The 23,463-nt window shown below is 36.0% G+C and overlaps 3 protein-coding genes and 1 long non-coding RNA gene across 15 annotated transcripts in view; 2 read left to right on the top strand and 2 right to left on the bottom strand.

Annotated features, from left to right (window-relative positions):
- Positions 1 to 4,670: 4,670 nt before the first annotated feature.
- LOC145237762 (uncharacterized) overlaps positions 4,671 to 23,463 on the top strand; it is a 66,741-nt gene continuing 47,948 nt past the window's right edge. For 4 of the 8 annotated variants that reach the window (XR_013862029.1, XR_013862027.1, XR_013862028.1 and 1 more), the window contains exons 1-2: positions 4,671 to 5,045; positions 5,125 to 5,190. This is a non-coding gene — a long non-coding RNA (uncharacterized LOC145237762). Of the gene's footprint in view, positions 5,046 to 5,124; positions 5,191 to 5,255; positions 5,338 to 5,766; positions 5,853 to 6,192; positions 6,315 to 6,873; positions 8,469 to 23,463 lie in introns of those variants that run through there. The other 4 variants (XR_013862031.1, XR_013862025.1, XR_013862026.1 and 1 more) reach the window with 4 other exon arrangements.
- On the bottom strand, positions 11,197 to 13,989 carry LOC145239699 (uncharacterized). Its single transcript, XM_080103084.1, has 3 exons — positions 13,978 to 13,989; positions 12,078 to 12,353; positions 11,197 to 11,854 (listed from the first exon to the last, which is right to left on the bottom strand). The coding sequence occupies exons 1-3, from the start codon at positions 13,987 to 13,989 to the stop codon at positions 11,675 to 11,677; spliced, it is 468 nt and encodes a 155-aa protein (XP_079959210.1). The 3' UTR covers positions 11,197 to 11,674.
- Positions 14,917 to 23,213, bottom strand: LOC145239440 (uncharacterized). The gene is made up of 8 exons (XM_080102759.1): positions 23,134 to 23,213; positions 23,008 to 23,082; positions 22,653 to 22,718; positions 22,301 to 22,384; positions 22,060 to 22,134; positions 17,588 to 17,641; positions 15,172 to 15,255; positions 14,917 to 15,026 (listed from the first exon to the last, which is right to left on the bottom strand). Exons 1-8 carry the CDS (start codon positions 23,174 to 23,176, stop codon positions 14,947 to 14,949), a joined length of 561 nt encoding a protein of 186 aa, XP_079958885.1. The 5' UTR covers positions 23,177 to 23,213; the 3' UTR covers positions 14,917 to 14,946.
- Positions 18,109 to 20,082, top strand: LOC145239574 (uncharacterized). 5 transcript variants are annotated; one of them, XM_080102926.1, is made up of 4 exons: positions 18,109 to 18,125; positions 18,473 to 18,662; positions 18,952 to 19,049; positions 19,148 to 20,082. In XM_080102926.1, the coding sequence occupies exons 2-4, from the start codon at positions 18,619 to 18,621 to the stop codon at positions 19,327 to 19,329; spliced, it is 324 nt and encodes a 107-aa protein (XP_079959052.1). In that variant the 5' UTR covers positions 18,109 to 18,125; positions 18,473 to 18,618; the 3' UTR covers positions 19,330 to 20,082. The 5 variants fall into 5 exon arrangements, with proteins under 5 accessions (XP_079959052.1, XP_079959051.1, XP_079959053.1 ...); XM_080102925.1 differs by having other exon boundaries at positions 18,121 to 18,139; XM_080102927.1 differs by lacking the exon at positions 18,109 to 18,125 and having other exon boundaries at positions 18,368 to 18,662; positions 18,952 to 19,028.

Raw genomic sequence — 23,463 nt, forward strand, 5'->3', positions numbered from 1 at the left:
AACTATTAAACAACAACAAGACAGGTCTCCACCGAACTTAACCACAATTTCTACAAAGCAACATTAATCTCGGGCAAAATAGATGGATATCTCTATTATAAAAAACGGAAATACAAAATCTACAAAATTCATTTTCAATTGTTTACCAACAACAATGCATAACCACCGAAATAGCTTTTATTCAACATGCAACTACCTTTTAACAAACCACCAACCAAACTGTAAACCAACCTGACTTTACACATCTTAATTTTTATTTATTTTTTGTCCCAATAGTTTTATATTTTATATCAATTTTTTATTACACTAAAATTTCCACTATGAATATATGAAAATAATCTAACGCACAGTGGCCTAAATATTTTGCTGAAAACAATTCATTTCCCTCATTTGTCTGTTTCATTGTATGCCTAATAAAACAAAGAGCGTTGGGTAAAAGTTTTTTAAGCACAAACTTCAAACGAATATAACAGAGCTTCACATTTGGAATTGCAGCGCCCTCTCGCGGGCATCTTATCAGCTCTTGTTTTTCAAAAAAATGTTCAGAATTAAATTTTCCAATACAGTCGTTCTCAGTCTTATAAACTTACGTGAACCGGGGGATCAGCATCTGGCACGCCCAACGCACAAGCAAAACAATGAATATCTTCTGATCTATGCAATTATTCACATCTCAGTCACCACGTACTTTTTTTAATCAACAAAAATCGACACATTTCGGCCAAAAATTGAAACCTGATTTTAAGGATTTTTCGCCGCAAAAAAAACTTTTGCATTATTAAGTTCTAGATGCCCCACCGTACTGATGTGAATTTTTAGCAGTCCACCAGGAATAGTTTAGTAAGCTAGAAGATCGCATAAAAACGCTCTGAAAAAAAGCTGTTTATTGTATTAAACATGCCTTAAACCAGGGGTGTCCTACTCGTACACGCTACCGTGCCATTTTTTGTGTAACAACTCCATCCCGTGCCAATGTTTAGTTTTGTAAAATTATTTCAAACTTAAAATAGCTTTTCTGGCGATTATTTGTTACAAATACAAGTTATATTGCCCTAAAAACTGTTGGTTTATAGTATGCGTAGAAGCGTACATCATTATTTTCTACTTAATTGCTTTAAAAAAGATCTCACACCGATAGTGCTAATGATTTGTAGAGACAGCGGTTTTATTTAATTGTTACGTATTACTGTTTATACCAGGGTTCACCAACCTACAGCCCGTCGTTTTATTCGTCACCAAACAGTACACATGAGTTGGTTTGATGCAGCGGTTCTCAGACTGCGCTCCGCGGTACCTTAGGAGTCCGCCACGCGATTTCAGGGGGACGGGGAGGAGCTTAAAGTATTTCTACAATCTTATGTAATATGAGATCTTGCGAGTGTTAAGCAAAAATTAGACAGACAAACGAGTTTTATATGACAAGAAGTGGTTCTTTACTTCATTTTCAAGTAACAAACAAAGGCAATTGTTCGCGCACTATGTTAATATTGATTTAGTCTTGTTTGTGACGTAATAAAATGCCTTTGAAACACTTCCACGCAAAGTGATCTTACGAAGCTAAATTCATTCTGTATGTTGTTGTGGGAATGCTTTCGAAAGGAATAAATTAACTTTTAGTTTGGTAACTGGACAGTTTTGTTTTGCCCAGGTATTTTATATTTCATGAATATACTTTGCTTGGACCGCAAGTGCTCGAAAAAAAATGTAAGGGACCGTTGAAACTAAAAATTAAAAAGTTTGAGAACCACTGGTTTAATGCAACGTAGTATAAGCCATAAACGCTTGTGAAGACCTGCTGATTTCTATATGATTTAGATTTGATGAAACACTAACCATTCGGCGATAGTAATCAAAGTCTTTTTGTTCACATTCAACGTAAGATGTTGGCCTTCATGCTCTTGCTGCTGTCAAATCAATACCCTACTGGTTTTACTTTAAACCGCATAAAACACATATTTGCAACACTCTATTGAATTTAATACTTAACAATGAAATAACAACAAGTTTTGTACAACGCGCTGTGGAAAAAATATCAAAAAACAACAAAATAAATGAGAATTGTCATTCAGATAGAAGCTAGTCGTTAATCTATTATTTCAAACCCGACAAAGCGCAGGTTTAAATACATTTTTTTAAACATCCTCTTAGTGTTGAATTCAAAGAACTTGCAACCAAACTATTAAGCTGCCGACAAACCAAATATTAAAACTGATTTGAACTGATTTGTTTGTGTGACTTCAAGGTATATATAATGGGCAAATGTGTCTTGAGCAAAAAAGGCTCCTTTTTCCAAAACAGCTTTCGTGCTGACCATGGCAACCGATGCTGAAAAAATCGCCTTTTTCTTCGACTACTCGCACAATTGTCGGTGTTTGTTCCATGACGCCAGAGTATTCGGAGGGAGAACCTGTAAATAACTTAGACAAGCAACGTTAGTCTTCAACACTGCAAAAAATGTCCAAATACGTTGTGTTTCTGGGTATTTTGCTAGTAACCCTTTTGCAAGTTTAAATGTCACAAATGTATGCAATAAACACAATTGGGGAGGTTCTAAATTTGTATAAATCATAGAAAAATAATCCAGTGTGTCGTAAACTGCGGAAAAATGGCTTAAATATAATAAGCCAACCAATAAAACTAATTTGAAACGATTTCCACGATTGCATTGGGTTTGTTGGAAGAGCATGATTAAATATCTTGGAAAAATAACTTGAAGGTGTTTCGTATGGGACATCGAAACGTTAGCATACTAGAATAAAAAAACTGCCGGAGGAGCTGAAATTTTGTTGTTACATAAGTTCCGTCTTCTCAAAGAGTTTTCACTAAATATGTATTTACTTCAGAACTTCAAGGAACAAGATTTTCTCTTGCCTCATAAGAACCAGTGCCCGTGTATTGTGGGATTATTATTGTTTTATTGGTAGCATAAAGCTTATAAATATTTTTCGTGGGGACAAAAAAATAATTTTACCCTCACTCTTAGTAATGTAGATAAAGTTAATGAATGTAATATTGTTGGAAAAACATTCTTCACTTGGTTTGGTCTAAGCAACAAGTAAACCACAAATAAGCAAGAAAATGTTGCGCCACCTTAAGGGGTAAACATGAGTTGCAAAGGACGCGGTAACAAACAGTGGCTTGCTTCATGTCAAACTGACAAGTGAGAACCGATTGTTTGTTCGGAGAAAAACTTATTTATTGCATGATCCGCTTCGTTCCCAGGAACCCAGTGGGAAATGTTGGCCTTGTAAATAGCTCGTGTCGACAAAACAGCACCAGTTTTCCACATTCCAAATGTCGGCCAAACTTTTGTGCTCCTTTGGGCTTATTAATAGTCCCAATGCTGCATCCGAAAACGTCATAATATCTGGTACGGAAACCATGTTGATCTGTGGCCTATGCCTATGACGCCAAAACGGCGTCAGTCTCCCACATTGCTAATGCCGGCCAAACTTTTGTGCTGCTTTGGGCTCAATAATAGTCCCAATGCTGCATCCGAGAACGTCATAATATCTGGTACGGAAACCATGTTGATCTGTCTTCCCATTCCCATGACGCCAAAGCAACGCCAGTTTTCCACATTGCAAATGTCGGCCAAACTTTTGTGCTCCTTTGGGCTCTTTAATAGTCCCAATGCTGCATCCGAAAACATCATAATATCTGGTACGGAAACAATGTTGATCTGTGTTCCCATGCCCATGACGCCAAAACGGCGCCAGTCTTGTGACGCACAAAACACTTCGCTGCTTTTGATATTTTACAACTTCACACTGCTGCAAACAGACTCAAACCTTTGTCCTAAAAAAATTGAATTTGTTTCATCAACGCGCTTTGCTTTCAAAAGCATTGTAATAAAACTATTAGGACCGTTGCAATTCAATTAACACAGTCCAAACTCTCAACCCGTGGCGACGAGTTTGAAATTTTTCGATGCAACATTGATAAAAACAAGCTTAATTTATTAGCTTGAAACAAGGTTGCTACTTTTTCTCGTGAAAAAATACTTGGCGCCTCATGATCTTGGCAAATAACGTTATTTGGAAGTTAAAAAATGATCCTAAGCTTTTGTTTTTAACTTAACTTGGTTTAGCCACCTAGCGGAATTTATTTTGCGGCGCCTTCGGAAATTTGAAACGACGCACCAGGGTGTCGCGATGCACAGTTTGAGAAGCGCGGCTCTGCACCTATTGCGAGTACAGATACATCCCGGGGTGAGAATGACTTTACATGAAAACTCCATAAGTATCAGTTCAAGTATCCAAGATCTGCCTGATATTAAACAGTTGGTGCAATATGCAACGAATGTGGTTGGTTAAAATTATAAATGGATTCCTCCACAAGTACTTACTTGGAGTTATGAACTTCTTTTCACTATTCACTGTGAATCAGAAAAAAGCAAAATATTTGCGATAAGTTAAATAACACCCTACTATATACAATTTTAGCTTTGAAATACTAACATTTTACTTCTCCAAATACAACATAAATAAATAACAATGTAATTCTATAGTTTTTTGGTCCAAACGGGTCCGGATTAACCGATGTTTACTGTATTTATTGCTTACCTATCTGGCATTTTTACCGTTGGTGTATTTGACTTAAACAGGAATTTGATCCGTCCCACTTCACATTTTAGCTCCGAAAAAAATGTTCTAATTTATATTGTTTTTTGATTCGTTGGATACTTCAACATGAACCCCTTCGGTTGGGTCATTTCAACGATCGCACACCCACCGCACTTTGTCCGAATCCACACAAGCACACACAGTCGGAAATCGGAATCCACTTCGGTGACGTTACAATGCCAATTATGTGTCTTGTATTGTTTAAATGTAAATCCAAAATAAGGCCATTCTTTCCAATCTGGGTCTGCTGCTGATGCAAAAAAAACTGATTGATGCTGGGGAGGCGAGCTTTCATCGATGTTATGTGGCAATTTATACTTTAGTTTCCTTCTTTTATCAACAACTTCATGTACAGAGTCCACATTTCTCAATGTAGACCCGTTATTGGATGATGTTTTGCCTTTTACATCAGTCAAACAGGTTCTTATTATTGTATATTATATTTGATGATATATTAGTTACCACTTTAACCATGTGAACTTCTATTGTTAAATTTTAGGAATGTAGTCAAGAAATCTTACTCAGGTTTTGTGTTTGCTGCCAGTTATTTCTTACTTCATCTCAGGTGTGTATTGTTTGTGTTAGATGCTGATTTGCTTATGGAAATCTAAAACCATTTTGTTTTTGCAGGCCTCTCTTATAACTTGATGTTATTGTCTTGTGTTAATTTGCCATGACTCAGCAATTTTGTGCCTCGCTGCAACTTTGAAAGGTATTTATTTATTGCTCATCATTTGTGTGATCAAATGTAAAAGATTTTTCTATGCTTGGTGTAGAATTTTCATTGAATTTCTTTGCAGCAATAACAATTTCTTATTTTGAAACCAATAGCATTTTTGTTCCAACCTAACATTTATTGCAGCAGAATATTGCCATTAGTTTGTATTTGGCAATCTCTGTTGTTGTTTAGTTTTGCAGCTTATTATATATGTGTTTTGGTTTTTTTGTTTTAGTAGGTTTTGTTTTACAAGTTTACTGTTTATTGCTGGTGTTAGACTTAAGGATGCATTATATATATGTGTGTGTGTGTGTACAAAAGCAGTATGCCTCCCTACTTTCACCAACATGTTTATTAGTATCTTTTTGCACCTGACAAAATTACTGCCATTATTAATTTACTATATTTCCTCTTTTGATCCAGATAACAGTATTACATCATTCAATCAAAATGTACTCCAGTGATCCTGATGACTAATTAACAAAGAAACAACACCAATAATTTACAAGGTACTGAATTTGATTTTTTGTTTTCCATGTTAGGAGTATTTAAGTGTAGATGTAAACAAACAGTATATTATCAACTAGTTATGCACAAAACCCGCATTATCAGGGTGGGTCCAAAACTGAATAAACAGTCACAAGGCTGGGTCATTTTGGCAAATGAAAACGTCACTTTATAATTAGTATCAACTAGTTTTGCAAAATAGTATTTCCAAAAATGTTCATTTTTACAACAATTTTTTTGCGTTTTTTTTTGGCCATAAAATTATATTGTCTAGTTGATATTACTAGTTTTACAGTGTTGTTTTTTTGTCACAAACTAATTTTGTCAAATCTTTTTTCGTAGATCACAAAAAACATTCTGTTGACTGTCAACGAATTAGATCTGGAACCAGTGAAACAACCATAAACAGTTTGGATGATTTTGTAAAAACCTAATGGGTGTGAAGGCCTGGATCAAAAACTAAGGTGGGCATTGAGAAAAAGCTAAAGACCAAACTGATTTATAGCATTGTGGGGTGTGACAAAAAATACCTTTGAACCCGTTGTTCAAAGCAGTGTTTCCCACTTTTTTTTCTGTACCACTATCATAGCGGCTATGGCTATGGCATAGCCTTAACATTTTGTCATCGGTTTCGTGTTAAAAGTAGCCATTGTTGTGGGAACAATCGTTGAAAGTGCTTATGTTTGGCATTTCAAGGGACTTTTATTGCTAATGCCTCTCTTCGTAATGCACCGATGACCACCATGAAATCCACTAGTGACTAGTCTATTGGTTAATACAGGCAAATCTGGTTAATTGGATGACCAATTTAGTCATAAGTGGCTGTTTAATTTTTTCATGCAAATAAACAGATTATACATTCAACCAGTATGCAATTAATCATATTTTTCTGCCATACATTTATTTTGTCACATTTACCAATTTTTGAACTGACTTTCTTATAGGATATGTTTTGGTAAATTTCTATTATTTTTATTGTTTTGTTTGAATATTGTAATCTTAACCTTGGCCGTTACATTTCAGACCATGCACCCTCCAAACTCAATTGATCTTGATGCAAGTGTTACTCATCTCAGACGAGCATATCTTGCAACAAAGCATAAAGCACAAACCTTACTAGGATCGAGCAGTAAAAGACAAATTTTACTACAGATGTAGCAAAACATAACAGAGTAACAAACAAAGTCAGGGTTGTTTAGAGCAGGGCTTCTTTGTGGGTCGCAAAATATTATAATAGTTTTGATAGTTTTGTGGTTGCAAAACATCATGCGGTGTTATGTCAGTGTCACAATAAATGGTATACAGGGGAGTAAATTTATTCTTTAAACATCATTCACGTGTATAGGCTATACCCATCAATGGGTCACCCCGAAATTGCTTTTCTGTAATGGGGTCGCAGATCAAAAAAGTTTGAGAAGCCCTGGTTTGGAGGGCCTCTTTATGTTTACAGCATACACAAACATTTGTAAAAACGTTAGGTTTTGTTAATTTGGTGATCATATGCGACTTTGTTACGCCAAACTAATTCCACGTAATATCTGTCATTTCATGTAAAATTAGCGAATTCAAACTTGTGCTCTCGGGGCCATCTAGCGAGCAGCGTAAAATCTTTTTTATGTTTGTTGTTCCCCCAAATACTTAAAGATGAGTTTTTAGCTGACAACGACAAACGCTCCCTGATTTTTAACATAACTCGTTGTTGCAGCGACTCGCGAAATTCGAGTCTTGTTCCAAGAGAGAAGCGGTTTCGCAAAGACACAAATCACTCGAGTTCCTTCGCTGACCGAAAGTTATTTCGCTTCGGCAGATTTGTGTCGTAACAATCACTTGCCCCACCCACTGCCACACCTTTTATCAGCGGGCACGTGATTAAAGAACATTTAAACATGGACAATGCTACCAATCGTATTTCCTGCCAGTTTTCCACTTCCAAAACAAAACTTGTAAATGACAATCCGAAAGCATACGCAAGGTGTCGTACGCGAGCACGTAAAAACTATTAACAACTGATTTGCATCGTATCGCCCTGAACTAGAGAAGTCGGGAGTTTGTTATTGCGGATTGCGAACATTCTGTTGCGCACGTTTGCGTTTGTGGATTGTCAAGATTAATTTGAAGTTTGTGTGAAGACTAAATAGAATCAGCAGAAGAAATTATAGGTCGGTAATTAAGGCATTGTCTGTCCATTTTGATTTTAGGGCACATGGTACCTTATAAGTTACACATCACATTCATATGAACGTGGTGCATGTTATTAAGTTATAACCTTACCATTTAAACCTTAAAACACAGTTGTTTATTCCTGTATAAGTTGATCTAATATTAGTGAGTTGTAGGCTATTCTATAAGAGTGAACAATTCGTCATCCGTTAGAAAGTCCCCATTAATTTACCTCCGGTATTAGACGTCAATGAAAAGCGTCATCTCCTGTGTTTTGTGATATGCCACGCCCCTTCCACGCCTTGGTTCAAAGAAGTGATTTTCAACCTGAGGTTCGCAAACCTCCACGTGGGTTTGTGTGTGGTTTAATGGTTCGTGTATACGGAAATGTTTCAAGGCAAATTGGTTTTAATCTGTACTTGCTTATTACACACCTAAGGTTTCTATAACATATTTGGTGATTTGTCAAATGTGCTTTAAGCAACTTTTACATGACATAACCGGTGTATCTGTCAAAGGAACATTTGAAATATGCCACAAGAACTTGGTCACACAAATAGCCACAAACGCCATAAACACTCGGAACCCTCATCCCTTTTATATTCCGTTATGTAGTAAAGCGCATTTGTCCAGTCAGCATCTCTAGGTGATGGGTCTTTTGTTTTTGGATCAACGTGTTTCAAAACGCGATTTCGTAGTACAGACGAATCCGGTTAATCGCATAATCCGTTTAATTGCGTCACAATTAAAAATCCCAAACCGTCGCCCATCGTTTGTTAAGAAAATCGTCCGGTTAATCGCATATCGGTAAATCGCATAAACCGGATATTCACGATTTTCAACAAAATATGCGATTAACCGGATTGATGATCTCTATGTGAAAGTCGAACAGACCGAGTTTTTGGAATAAAAACGACGATATGATAGTAAAATCCTCCAGAGGTAATGTACGCGAAAAAGACGTAGATGCATGGTTGCATTCTACGTCAAATAACGCATCTAATTTTGAAAATGGCACCCCTCGACCGTAAATTATTTTGAAAAAGTTATTAGGAGATTAAATCGGCGTTCAGTTTACCGCTGTGCGATAACAATGAGTCGTTATCTCAAAGCCGTGCACATTGATCCTTTTTTATTGGCTTTTCTAATCGCCAATAGTGATATATCAAGCGTTTAAATAAAGAGTTCAACGTGTTAAAATTACGAAACTGGTGTTCCGGCAAAGACTCTCATTGTAATTTCTTATTAAGTGCGAATTGCACCGAATTCGAAGTGTTAAACTGCATTGAAATTTAAACAATGTTAAATGTAAAACAAATGTTTAAAAATGTTTTCTGTTATATTGTTCATGAACCGCCAAACACGTAATGGTTGTAAAAAATATTAGATCGCAAGTAATCACACTATGTTGTTTAGATTCACGTAATTGATAACGTGCTAATGATTGCCATATTTTATGTCTTCTATTCGTGACCTTGCGCAACTTATCAGGAAGAACACCGATTAAGAAAAGCATTTATTCCTCTAGTATTTGTTGCTGCTTTAAATTTTTGAAGCAACGATCACACGTTCATCACGTGACAGTCACGCTAATCTTGCAGCTGCAGTTTTGCTGATTAAGCTAGAAAGTAGCGCTACAATCGGAGTCGTTAAAGTTTTGCTGAAATCAATTATTCTTTTTGTGAATTGTATAACGGGTTATAATAGAAACTGATGCAGCTCGCCTGAGTGCCCCTGCGCTGTAGAATGTGCCGAAGTTGTAAGTTTGACTAGGTTTCGGTTGTGTACTTTCGGGTTTGTGCTTGCTTACAAATATGCACCTAACACTTTGCCGTTTAACGCGTTGGTTTGAACTAGAAAACAAAATAGGTTAGAAACAACAGGCCATTATACGTGTATATTGGGCGAGAGGCCTGACACATTTATGAGGGAAACTACCCTAAACAAGACTAAAACGTCATAAACCGTCTTCATAAGGAAGTTCCCAAATTGAAATGTTGGGCCCCTTTGGCTACGACGTAACATATCTTTTCAAATAAACCTAACTGCAAGAGAAAGCACAAATAAAGCGAACTGTGGCGTGTGCGCCAGTTAAGAGTGTGTGTGTGCGTTTCTACTGTTTCTTCAACACACTTAGGCGATTGCACCATAGCCACGACAGTTAGGAAGCATGGCGTCATGCATTGCGCTGATAGTAATAAATCTAGTTTCGACTTCAGACTACTTTTTCAATTCTCGGCAAAAAAAGAGAGAAAATACTGCCATGTTGCCATAGTTAAGCGTCACTGCAACTTTGTTTCAGCTGGGGAAGTGAAAATGAGCAGTTTTGTTAACGGCGTGTACTGTTTACATAGCAACCGGATTATCGCATAATCCGGTTAATCGCATCAAATACCCTTGACAAATCGATGATGCGATTAACCGGTTTGCCTGTATTTGGTGTGTACGCCATGTTTTATGATTCGCAAGAAATGCTAACTAAAGTAGCATTATCGGTGCCAACTCAAGTGTAACTGAGAACTTCTTCTCTCGAGTAAATGCCTTTCTCTTTCCTTTTTTAAATATTGCTCTCTTTTGTTTTCAGTATATATCAACTGTAAAATTTGGAGTTAAAACTCTACTGTGCATTTCTCGTTTACGTGGTAATTCGCTCAATTTCATGTCTTTTTGCTAATTTTCTGATCCGGTCTTTTGCTAAATATAATTCTAACCATATAAAATGCAGTGGCCTGGCACTTCAGGATACGGATAGGCAACAGAAAAATAAGACTCATCACAGCGGTAAAATAGAACTCACGAGCGACCTATTTTAATACGTAGTAATACTCATTTGACAATCCCGATTAGGTCACACTCCAATCGAACAAACTGTTAGATAATTGGGACGCAATAACGATCACAGGGGGCCTTATACCATCGGGTGTAATGAAGTGTGTGGAATTTAGAGTTTTATTCCGGTGTGATATTAATAACCATTTTTAATGCGTATAAACGGTCGTTTTAATGCGTATAAATGGTCCAGCGGTTTGATGTTTTTGATGATAACTTTAAACGCAGCACTTGATGTAGAATTGAAACATTGATCTACTTTTTGTTCACATTCAACGTAAGATGTTGGCCTTCATGCTCTTGCTGCTGTCAAACCAATATCCTACTGGTCTCACTTTAAACCGCTTAAAACACATATTTGCAACAATGACTTGAATTTATTGCTTAACAATGAAATAACAACAAGTTTTGTACAACGCGCTGTGGAAAAATATGCATACCCCAAAAAACGACAAAATAAGTCTGAATTGTCATTTGGATGCAAGCTGGTCATTACTCTATTACTTCTCCTCACATCCCAAACTCGATATTTTTCTACTCCAGCGCCAAACCCGACACAGCGCAGGTTTCAATACATTTTTGAAATATTTTTTTAAAGAAATGGCGTTTGTGACAAAGTTATACAAACACACGTACAATCGAAATAGTTAAACAATAACCCGGCAAAAAAATTAGATTTGATATTTATGGTGCGATTATTTAACTTGGTTTGCCTGAAAGCATCAGTCCTTTCAAGCACATATAAGTTTAACAATGAAGTCGGTTTTAATCAATTTCTTACAGATAAAAGCGTGTAAATATTTTATTGTTTCTACAAAACAACTTGAAAGTTGATTTACAGGCGACAGAACGGCACAGGGACTGTATTACTCTCTTCACTTGTGTACATCCCGATGTAAGATCCAGAATACGTAGGTTTGCCTACACCCCATGCGATAACAGGGTTGTTGTTAGGATGGCCGCTCTGCCATCGGGTGTAAACATTCCCACCTGTGGAGCTCACAGCATTTCCATTCTAAACAAATAAACGTTAACTGGCCATAATATGAAACCAGCTAATCCATGTATTCACGACAAGCTTATAGAATAATTTGTTTGCACAAAACATCTAATTATACGATTATCAAAGTTAAACAATTATCGCATTCACGCTGCTCTGATTCTAAGCATTTTATCAATTTAAATTCATTTGTCTGTTTTTGTTTACATTGTATCCTTCACAATAAATTGACGCTCACCGTGTAACTTGATGCCAACCACACGAAAACATAATCGTATGTCGGTTGATTAACGTACATCAGCCAAGCTTTCCCAATGTATTTGTACAGAACATTATATTGTTCTTCAGTCTCTATGTCAACCAATGTGGCTCCGTAGGAAGTACAAACATTTGCAGCTGCCGACTTTCCTACGGCACCAAAGTGTGTTGCAACAGTCCACGGTAGCCAGTAGCAATGATCTCTGTACACGACTCCTGTACATACTCTTTGTTCTGCCAATAGAAGAAATTTCACCTTTACAAATAATGATTTTGTTAGAGTGGCAAATTTATTGATCTGTTTGTGTCAATGTTGTTGCAACTGCGCTAAATTTGAGGTAATTCGACTTTTAGAGGAAGTTTATTTGCACGATATTGCGTCAAACGATCAAAGGTGGTTACTAGCTTCAATTGTTAGTTCTTTATGATGTTATATGTATTTGTTATTCAGTGAATGCTTTTTGATTATTACGCACAATACGATTATGTTACAATGGCTTTTAAATGCTTTAAGTCAGGGGTGGGCAAACTTTTAAGTACAAGAGCGGCATTCAAATGTTTTCAATGTTATGACGGCACAGTATATCTAACTCAAAATATTAACATAGTGTATTTCCAGCTAAACACAAATACTTTTGTTGTCACTTCATTAATCGTACAAACATTGGTTGAAACGCAACAATTGTAATTGTTTCAAAATAAACTGGCATTTGCCGCAACATACACTAGTGGGCGGTAGCGGGCTGGTGCCGCCACGTTGGATTTGTAAAACTCGGGGCCTATGGACTACACTACGTTTTTTGTTAATAAATTTTTTGCACTAAGATTAAACAATGTGAGCCGCCAGGGCTGCCACTCCAGATATTTTGTAGCTAAATCTAGATAGTTTTGGTTAAGGCTAGATGTAAAAATTGGAATCTAGATGATGGCTACAAATCTAGATAGTTTTTTTAACGTTTGTAAAGACCATAGGAATAGTACAAGTCTACAAACGTTCCACCAAGATAACTAGAAAAGCTTCAACGTTATAATGTTATAACTGTAACCAAAAATATAGTGATAATAAGGAAGAAGTAAGCTTCTGTAACATGTGGTAAAGATGCAATCTATATTAAAAACCTTAGTGTTGTTGTTTTGCCAACATATTGCATTAAATGGGATTATTTTAAGTTTGGAAATATTTTTGGATGTTTTGATTGTTTTTCAATCTGGATAATTTTAGATATTTTTTAGGCCTAACTAGATTTTTTTGTCCCAAAAAAGTGGCAGCCCTGCAAGCCGCTTTTAGTATCCAACTTTATGTGTTGTGCGGTCGGTGCTAACGATGCCAAAGCCGTGTTTAATGTCCGTTTGCAAAGTACTGCAACGACCTAAACTTGATCTAATGTGACCAAAGTTTTGGCGTCAACAGTGCAAAGTGGGCTGTATTTGAAAACGTGAATCGCTTTTACTTTTAATCTTCGCCGTAACTAATTATCCAAAAACTAAATCGTCGTTATAATTATTGATTCGGAAAATTGTCTATCTATTAATTACGTTTATGCGTTCTTAAAGAACCACAGCAAACGTCCCAAACAGAACAAAGGAACTGTGTCAAGTGACTATTTGCAAAATACCGTGGCGGAAACAACAGGCTAAAGTATCTTTGTGCACGTAAAAAGTTTCTGTGTTTTGTCCATGGATATGGAAATAATATTCGTATGAAAACATATATATCGGTGCCCTTGATTATATTTCGCAAAAACTGTAAGGGTAAAAATTCTTGTAAAGCGGGGCTTACAAATCAATAAATACGCCATTTGGTTTAGGTGCAAACGTAAAAATTACCTCACTATAGCGATGTATATTAAATGTATAATAGTTACAGGATTATTGCATACTTCGTAACGCATTTTTAACAGCATTTCTGCTACAAGCTTATTTACGTTTTTTTTAAATAGCATTTTTATAATAAATTGGCGTCATTTAGTTTTGTAATTTTTTTTATCAAAATCACAGTACGCCAGGCTTATTAAAGGCGTTGTAACGAATCAGCTGATCTCCCAAGCATTCCCATATGGCAAGGCGTAGGCTAGAAAAAAAACTAGCCTGCGGTGGGATTCGAACTCACGACAGGAGTATTTCCGGCACTCGCGCTCTACCAACTGAGCTACGCATGCTCAGTGGAGAATCCGCCGAAAGTCGAATCACAAGCACCGTTGCCTGGCCATATGGGAATGCTTCGGAGTTTGTTTATACAAGTATACATGCAGCATTGGGACTATTAATAAGCCCAAAGGAGCACAAAAGTTTGGCCGGCATTAGCAATGTGGAAAACTGACGTTGCTTTGGCGTCATGGGCATGGGCCACAGATCAACATTGTTTCCGTACGAGATATTATGATGTTCTCGGATGCAGCATTGCGACTATTCATGAGCCCAAAGGAGAACAAAAGTTTAACCGACATTTTCATTGTGGAAGACAAGCGCCGTTTTGTCGAAACGAGCTATTACTTCCGGGTCACCATTTCCCACTTGGTTCCTGGGAACGAAGCGGACCTTGTAAAACTGGTATGGTTGTAAAACACGAACAGCCGAGAATATTAACTGAGTTCTAAACCGTAAGCCGAAACGGAAATTTTGCAAAAGTGGCCGATTCGGCCGAATAAATTTTGCAAACCGAATATTGGGTACATCTCTAGTTTGAAGCCACTTTTAGCGAACCACGAAGGCAGGTATTCATTCGATTGCATGATTCGACTGTTGTTGTCCAACAATTATCAAAACCATAAGGGTTAGTTTTGATTAGAAAAAGACCGTTTTTCTAACCACATTCCCACCATGCATGGATTAAAATAAAGCATATGTCACTAACTTTCATAATTTGTATGTTGCTGTTTAAGTGTTTCCAAACCGCTTGACACGGAACTCAGATTTCTCCCGAGTTGGCCTGCATTTTGATTCAAAAAGGTGGTTAGGAAAGTGCAATAAATGTTTTAGCAAGATAAACTTATACATTCGTAGGATTGCATGTAACACACCAAGGCCTAATACACTACCATAATATAAGGCAGTTGTATAACAAAGTTTTATACCTTCCAAAGCTGCCAATGTTGTTTGAAGAGATTCAATGTTGTTGTTTGTTGCGGTGAGACGACTCGAATAATTTGCACTCATTGCTGGGTGAAAAAAATGTTTTAATGTGGATACACGACAAGTGTTTAATTATGATTAGAAACCGATATTTTATCTCTCACATCACTAACAATCTTGTTTGTTACATGACCGAATCTGAAAGTACAAGCCCGAAACCTGATAAAAACTTAAAATTAAGAATAAAATTACACTTTTGGAAAAGTGGTCAAGTAAAAACGTAAACTGCGTCTTTATTTTACCTTGAACGTCAAAAATTCTCGCTTCCATGGTTGTCATCTTGTGCTGCAATGTACCTAAACAAATAAGACAAATACGTTATAATCAATTAATTTGTAACAGGCTTTTATGCAATGCTGACACAAACGAATGTGTTAGTTAGGAGAGGATAGGGACGCTTGAAGTTGAGATTCATTTCAAAAACATATAAGAGAGGCTATGAACTATGGAAACGTAGACAGCTATCTATGTTAATCACGTTCTCAATACAGTCATTGTCCAAATGTTTTTTTGCGTTTGTTTAATTATTCTATTTTCCATGTTTATCGCTTAACTGTAGAACTTTTTGTGTCGATTTTTGTGCATACATGTCCTGATTATTCTTTTTGGTGGTATGTGAGTAAATCCATTAGACGATTTAGTTTCAGCAAGACCGGGAACTTACTACCCCTTGTCGGGCCATGCAGTCAACGCATATTCGACAGGCGGAAGTAGCCTGATTGGTTAACAACTTATTTTCAATGAAGGCAACTATGTCTCATTTCAAATAAAAAGTTGTGTTTGAAAGCCACAACTGCGCACATGACTATTGGATAGTGACTCACTCTAATAGATTTAAAGAAATCGAAAGTAAGAAGTGAAACAGTATTGTGTCGCAAGCACGGAAATGCGCATTGCAGAGTCTTCACCATAATAAACTTGTGCAAGAAATATTTTCGGGGTCCTAATTATTTTCGGGAAATATTTGGAAGCAACAAAGCCAAAAGCTTCCCTCGCATAGCTGTTTACGTTGTGATATTTTTAGAAAAACAAGATTTTTTTTATTCCCCTCAAGAAAACAACAACAACAACAAAGTTAAAGTACATTGCTTTAAACATATTTGCTAAATTTAACTAAAGCTATTAAAATAACAAATATATCTCTATAGGGGCGCTTGAAGTTAAGATTATTTTAAAAACATATAAGAGAGATTATAAACTATGGAAACGTAGACAGGTATCTATATTTATCACTTTCTCAATGCAGGATCTTGAAAAAAACTTTGATTGCTTGAGTTCAACACTTGTTCAAGATTACAAGCCAAAATTGTGATATTAAACCGACCATTCGCTTATTAGTACTTTATTTAGGAGTCGAAACGTAACCAGCAACCTGCTTCAAGGAATTATCTTAAATACAATGTACAATTTTTCATGTGGTTGTTTTGACAAGAAACGCTAATTAAAACTTTTCGTGTCGTTATTTCAACCCTATTTAAAAATCAATCATTTTACAAAAACTATCTTGTCGTTATTATGGGGATCAATCATTTTGGGGAAGTTTTTGTGTAAAGCAATTTGTTTGGTGCAGGATTCACGTGATGTTCAAGATGTTTAGCTTTGCTTCAGCTCTGCTTTACATTTTGTAATTGAAACAAATTGTTTGCAGTCGCTGGTGGCGAACCACAAAGGCAGTTATTTGTTCGATTACATGATTCAAATGCTTTTAATGTAACAACTATCAAAGTCACAAGGGTAATCTATGTTCAAAAAACCAACGCTTTTGCAGTCACTTTCTCACCGAGCATGACTTAAAATACATTATTGGATCACGATTTTCAATGGCATTAATGTTAGTTGTATAGCTTCGTATGGAATGCAATTACATTGCATTGTATGTTTCCTGATTTAAAATCTTGACATCTAGCGAATGTTGAGGTCACTAATGTTGGTGATTTGTATGTCGCTGTTTAATTGTTTCCAAACCGCTTGACACGGAACTAAGGTTTCTCGCGAGTTGAATGGTTAGTTAATACGTAGTTACGAGTGCGCAAAAAAGTATTCGTAAGATTAACTTATACATTGATACGATTGCATGGAGAACTGAGTTAAACATCACCAAGATAACGATGCAATCGTATACTCGAATAATTAGCACTCATTGCTGCGTGAAAAAATGTTATAATATGGATACACAACCAGTGTTTAATTATCATTAGAAACCGATATTTTATCTCTCACATCAGTGACAATTTTGTTTGTTACATGACCGAATCTGAAAGTTCAGGCCCGAAACCTGATAAAAACTTAAAATTAAGAATAAAATTACACTTTTGGGAAAGTGGTCAAGTAAAAACGTAAATTTTGTCTTTGTTTTACCTTGAACGTCGAAAATTCTCGCTTCCATGGTTGTCATATTGTGCTGCATTGTACCTAAACAAATAAGACAAATACGTTATAATCAATTAATTTGTAACAGGATTTTATGCAATGCTGACACAAACGAATGTGTTAGTTAGGAGAGGATAGGGACGCTTGAAGTTGAGATTCATTTCAAAAACATATAAGAGAGGCTATGAACTATAGAAACGTAGACAGCTATCTATGTTAATCACGTTCTCAATACAGTCATTGTCCAAATGTTTTTTTGCTTTTGTTTAATTATTCTTTTTTCCATGTTTATCGCTTAACTGTAGAACTTTTTGTGTCGATTTTTGTGCATGCATATCCTGATTATTCTTTTTGGCGGTATGTGAGTAAATCCATTAGACGATTTAGTTTAAGCAAGACCGGGAACTTACTATCCCTTGTCAGGCCATGCAGTCAACGCATATTCGACAGGCGGAAGTAGCCTGATTGGTTAACAACTTATTTTCAATGGTAAGCACTTTTTTCCAAGGAATGCAGCCTGACTACGGTAACTATAGCCAGGTGATTGTTTCCGTCATGGTAGTTGGTTTCAATTTGGCGCGTGGTGATACCGGTTTTGTTGCTTCTTGTTATAATGTGACATGTAGTCTGCAGTCTGCACCAACTATTTTTGTTAAAAAAACTTTACGGATAACATTTTGAATTGTAATTTATTTTGCGCAAAGTCGCGAATATCGTCTGCAACCTGTTTAATATCACACAATGTATTTTTGTTTGTTTTTTAGAAAGACTGTAGCCTATAAAGAACAGCTACACTGTACTATAGTTTACTAAAATTTTAAAATATTTTATAGTATACTAAAATAGTATAATACAGGTCATGTGCCCTTTAAGTCTACAGCATCAAGTCAGCCACTGGTGAAAGCATTTGGTTCTGATGGGCGAAACCTTTTTTCCTGACTGACATGCCATGACCATCACCATTGGGAACATATTGCTCAACTTTAACAATTTTGCCTGCCAATTACAAAAGCAACAAAATGGTGTTGAAATCAGGGACAAGAAATCAACCAATAAGTGTGAGGTAGGTATCAGATGGCAGAACACAAACATATTTTTTGTGTCAGATTAAGAACAGACATAAATAACAGAAACTTCACAAGTTAACAGAAAAAAACCCTAATTTTTGAAAGGATTTTGCTTCATTAAAAATGTCCAGTTAACCAAAGACCCTTGCCTTAAAAAATGAATACTCACTCAAAATAGTATATACATACTGTGTTCCTCATAAAAACTTAACTTTTAGTTACTAATTTTACTAATTTAGAAAGTTCAGGTTTTTACATCAATATTGATTCTGAATTTATAAACAGATCTCATAAACAAGTAAAAGATGCTTCTTGCAATGAGGTGGTGTTTACACAAGATGATAGCATCAACAAGAAATTTGGTCAGTTACTATTGTCATCCAGTGAGTGCATGGTGTTTATGACTGAAAAAAGTGCAACTTCTAGAAATACTTAAAAACATTTTTTTTCTATTTTCTAATACAGATTTTGTTGGTTGCAGACTTGCAGTACACTTTCTTTCTGTGCAACCCACTCTCACATAAAATCTCCAGCATGCACGCCTGTGTTATCGGGCTGATAATTGTGCGCAGGTATTTTTGCAGTGTATATGGCTATACTAAATTTTCTTCCAATGTACAAAATTTATTGCTCATACAATATGTAAATCTGTTGCCATGGTAGTTTTATTTTTGTTGAAAAGGTTTAGTATTTCTTTAGCAATGTCTACATCAGGGGTTCTTAACCAAGGGTTCTCGTACCCCCAAGGGGTGTGAGAACTGTTCCTAGGGGGTGCGGGGATGCTGAATCATTAAGGTTGGTTAGATCTATTCTATATAATTAAGAAACCCAGGGGGGTGCAAAAAAAAGAAAAAAAGGTTAAGAACCACTGGTCTACATTCTACAGGCAGTCAGAATAAAGATTACATATTGTCTGGGTGTTGGTTATTACCCATTGATAAATTAATCATTTCTCCAACCAATTAGAACTTGGTTGTCGAATACAGTAGTACAAACATTTTTTTTTTCTTGTATGATATTTACCACAAATGACATTTGAAGATAGTTTATATAATGGAAGCTGTTTTTATGCATGCTGAGTGCAGATTTTTTTCTTGGTACTATTGGGTTATTTTTACATTTTGTGAGGAAGACTCAGTTAAGGTTTAATTAACATCAGGAGCTAAATATACCAATAACTTGAGGTTTTTGTTCTAATTGAAAAACCTGCCACATCTTTCAGCAAATGTGGTTTTGGTATTTTTGTTGGTAAAAACCTTCTCACTACGGTCAAATTTTACTGTACCTATTTCAATCAAATTGTATACTTTCAGTTTAACATTGTAATAAAAATGAATATTCCTTATTTTCTTTCTGAAGTTTTTGAAAAACTGATGTTTGTTTATTGATTCATTTACAATACAATTTCAAAATCAATATGATTACCTAATTTGCCTTTTTAATGACAGTCACAGGCTTGTACTCCATATAACTAAAGGACTCATATTTTATGTGTGTTTAATTTATGAATAAAACAGCCTTTTGCAATGCACTGGCACAAACAGTAAAATGTTACAAAACAGAAATGTGAAAGAGAATGTGAAACATGGATTTTTTTGTTTAAAACAAAAATATGGCTTCTGTAATTACAATTGTATGATTAAATGCTTTTTCAAAAAAAATCGCAAACATGTTTGCTTCAAACTAGCCAGTAAACTGTGTTTTATGTTGGGATATTAATGCATGATCAAAACATTGTGTATGGTGTAGTAGGTTCTGGGTGGAGTTTATACCAAAAATAAAAAGGCATTTGCACAGCTTTGTGGTCTTCATTTCTCAGAAAAAGTTTCCATTTAAAAAGGGAGAACAGTTCCGTTTTGTTAGTCATTTAAGTCGCAATATGGCTGGGTCTCCCAACTGTGTTAAAAATTCGATGTTGAATAAAATAGTTCGAGTATATATATTAAAAAAACAGGACAGTGAAGTTCATGAGTAGGAGCAAAACTTCATCAGAATCAACTCTAACATTGAATCTTTTATATGGGAGTGTTTATACGCATTTAATGTTTAATAAGTACCTCAAACTCCTTTTGAGAGCGTACACAATATAACTTAACCTACCTAAAACCAAGAACACAAACTGGCGCCAGTTTGTTTACAACGGTATGTGACGTCATAATGCATACATTTTTATTCATGGTAGTCAGGCTGCATTCCTTGGAAAAAAGTGCTTACCATTTTCAATGAAGGCAACTATGTCTCATTTCAAATAAAAAGTTGTGTTTGAAAGCCACAACTGCCCACATGACTATCGGGTAGTGACTCACTCTAATAGATTTAAAGAAATCGAAAGTAAGAAGTGAAACAGTATTGTGTCGCAAACACGGAAATGCGCATTGTAGAGTCTTCACAATGACAAACTTGTGCTAGAATTTATATTTCCGTGTACTTATTAATTACCGGGAAATATTTGGAAGCAACAAAGTCTAAAGCTTTTCTCCCATAGCTGTGTACGCTGTGCTATTTTTAGAAAAACAAGATTTTTTTTATACCCCTCAAGAAAACAACAACAACAACAAAGTTAAAGTACATTGCTTTAAACATATTTGCTAAATTAAACTAAAGGCATTAAAACAACAAATGACCCAGCAGGAGAAATAGAGTTGCAAGTCTTTACGGGTTGGGTTGGCTTCGGCGTTGAGCCTAGCGCTTTTATTGGTTGTCCCGCTCAACGAGGTTTAAAATGTAAAACAAACAAACAATTGCTTTTAGCTTGCTGCAGGACAAAACACATGTACCCAGTCTTATGTTGTTGGCTTGTTGTATGAAATTCAAGGAAGTATATGAACTTCATTTTCAGATGCTACAAATTTTTAAGTCGCAGTGTTTGGATTATTCATTTTACGAAACCTATTGTGTAAAGAAGCCCATTGTGCCGATGGGTCATATGTTACTTGTGAATCTTCTGCATTACGCCATTATGGTTCGACTCTGACTCAGAGGTGGAAGTCGGGCCGGGCTTTCGTTATGGGTTCGGTCGCTATGTAGCCAGTTGCTGGATCTGACATAATGTTAAACAACTCTAAAATGTCGTTTTCAAGACCAACTGTCTATTGTGTTTGTTGTCTTAGTCAGGCTTCAATGTATAGACCTGTCAATCAAATTATCGGGCTTCTTAAAAACGATACAAGTTCGGGACGGGTTTCGGGCTCCCATTTCAGGCCGGTTTCCAACTCTGCTTTGACTAATGAAGGTGAAAATTATTGTTGACAAAGATCAGACCAATAACGACTGCAAAAAACGATTTGCCCTACAAATTCAGCAAGCCGGAAACAGCTTGGTAATGTGAAAACATCAGGAAGGAACAGTTGGGTAATGATGCATAAACAATATAGTAAAGTTTCTTTAACTGACCTTGATAACTTAAACGCTGCTGCCGACTTGATTCCAAACTGCTTGACAGCAATCTTTGATTTTGGTCGAATCGACCTTGTCAAAAAAGATACAAAAGTATGTTACTAAGTAATAAATTAGGTACAAAAGAACGGAAAAAATGTTTTGCGATCAGAAAGTATTGAATCGTTACGATGCAGTACTGTTATTCCACAACTGTAACTATGGTCGTAATAACTAGGCAATGACAATAAAGATTTACCTTTCAAAGATATCAAAGTCGTTTGAATGGATTGAATGTTGTTGTTTGTAGTATTGAGACGTTGTAGATAGTTTGCATCCATGGCTGAATGATGGAAACATGTTAAGCTACTAGTGAATATACGGCATTAATGTGGATATGAACAATGCTTAGAACCTGTTTACAATTTGACTATCTAACATCGTTGACCAACAAAGTCACAGACAAAGAAAAACTCATCAGCAACTTTGCATAAAGTATGTTTGAGACAATTTTCTTATCTTGCAAATTGTAATTGTTTTTGGTTGAATGGAAAAAAGGACAGAAAGAGACCGCCATAATTCTACGAAGTTTTGCGAAAAAATCGACTCACCACGCCTCTTTGTTTCCTCAGTTTGGCAGTTTTTCCTTGTCAGAGTTTTTATTTCCAACAAAGTTTCTGAAATAATTAAAAATGTTAAAATCAATATGTTCTTTTGAAAGAACTACCGATGCGATAGATAAGTTTTTTGTAACTTTAAGTCCTTTGAATTTAGGTGTCGTTTCCCTTTTTAGGTTTCGGAATTTTTTTGTCTTATGGCTGACCATTTGTGAACTATTTAAAAACGTAAATACTGAAAGCACTACAAAGTTGAACAAACATTTGATACAGGCCTACTGTAAAGTGGTGAAGGATTCACGAAACCGTTCACGGAAATTCACGAAACCTTTCACGGAAACACTTTTACCCCCGTTCGTTGTGTGTTGGGCTTGCAAAGCGTTAACATTGATTGATATCGAGGTAATGTTGTGCTTCAACTCTTCTGCAATAAAAACCGCATTTTAATGGGAATTTATTTCTTTTTCAATCTTACCTTTTAACAAATTGAAACTATTCTCAACAGACCGACTCTCCATGGTTGAAACGTTGGTTTGTTTTACCAAGTTGGTTTGCAAAGCTGAAAAACACGAACAAGTTATATCAGCTAATTGCCGTTTACCAGTTTGCAGTGACACAGGTCCCTGAATTCGCATTTGCTAAATTTTAACATTGTCAAAGCATTTGCAACAAATCGTTACTTAAAAAACTTTATTAGCACCGCAATATTAAAACGTTTTTTTCATAGCAAACGGTCGTACAGAAAGTTAAGCGTCTACTACCGGTATTAATCGGAATGCTTGGAGAGAAAGCGGACATGACGCCT

The sequence above is a fragment of the Phallusia mammillata genome, chromosome 7 (assembly GCF_965637545.1).
Source record: "Phallusia mammillata chromosome 7, kaPhaMamm4.hap1.1, whole genome shotgun sequence".
Classification (NCBI taxonomy): Eukaryota; Metazoa; Chordata; class Ascidiacea; order Phlebobranchia; family Ascidiidae; genus Phallusia; species Phallusia mammillata.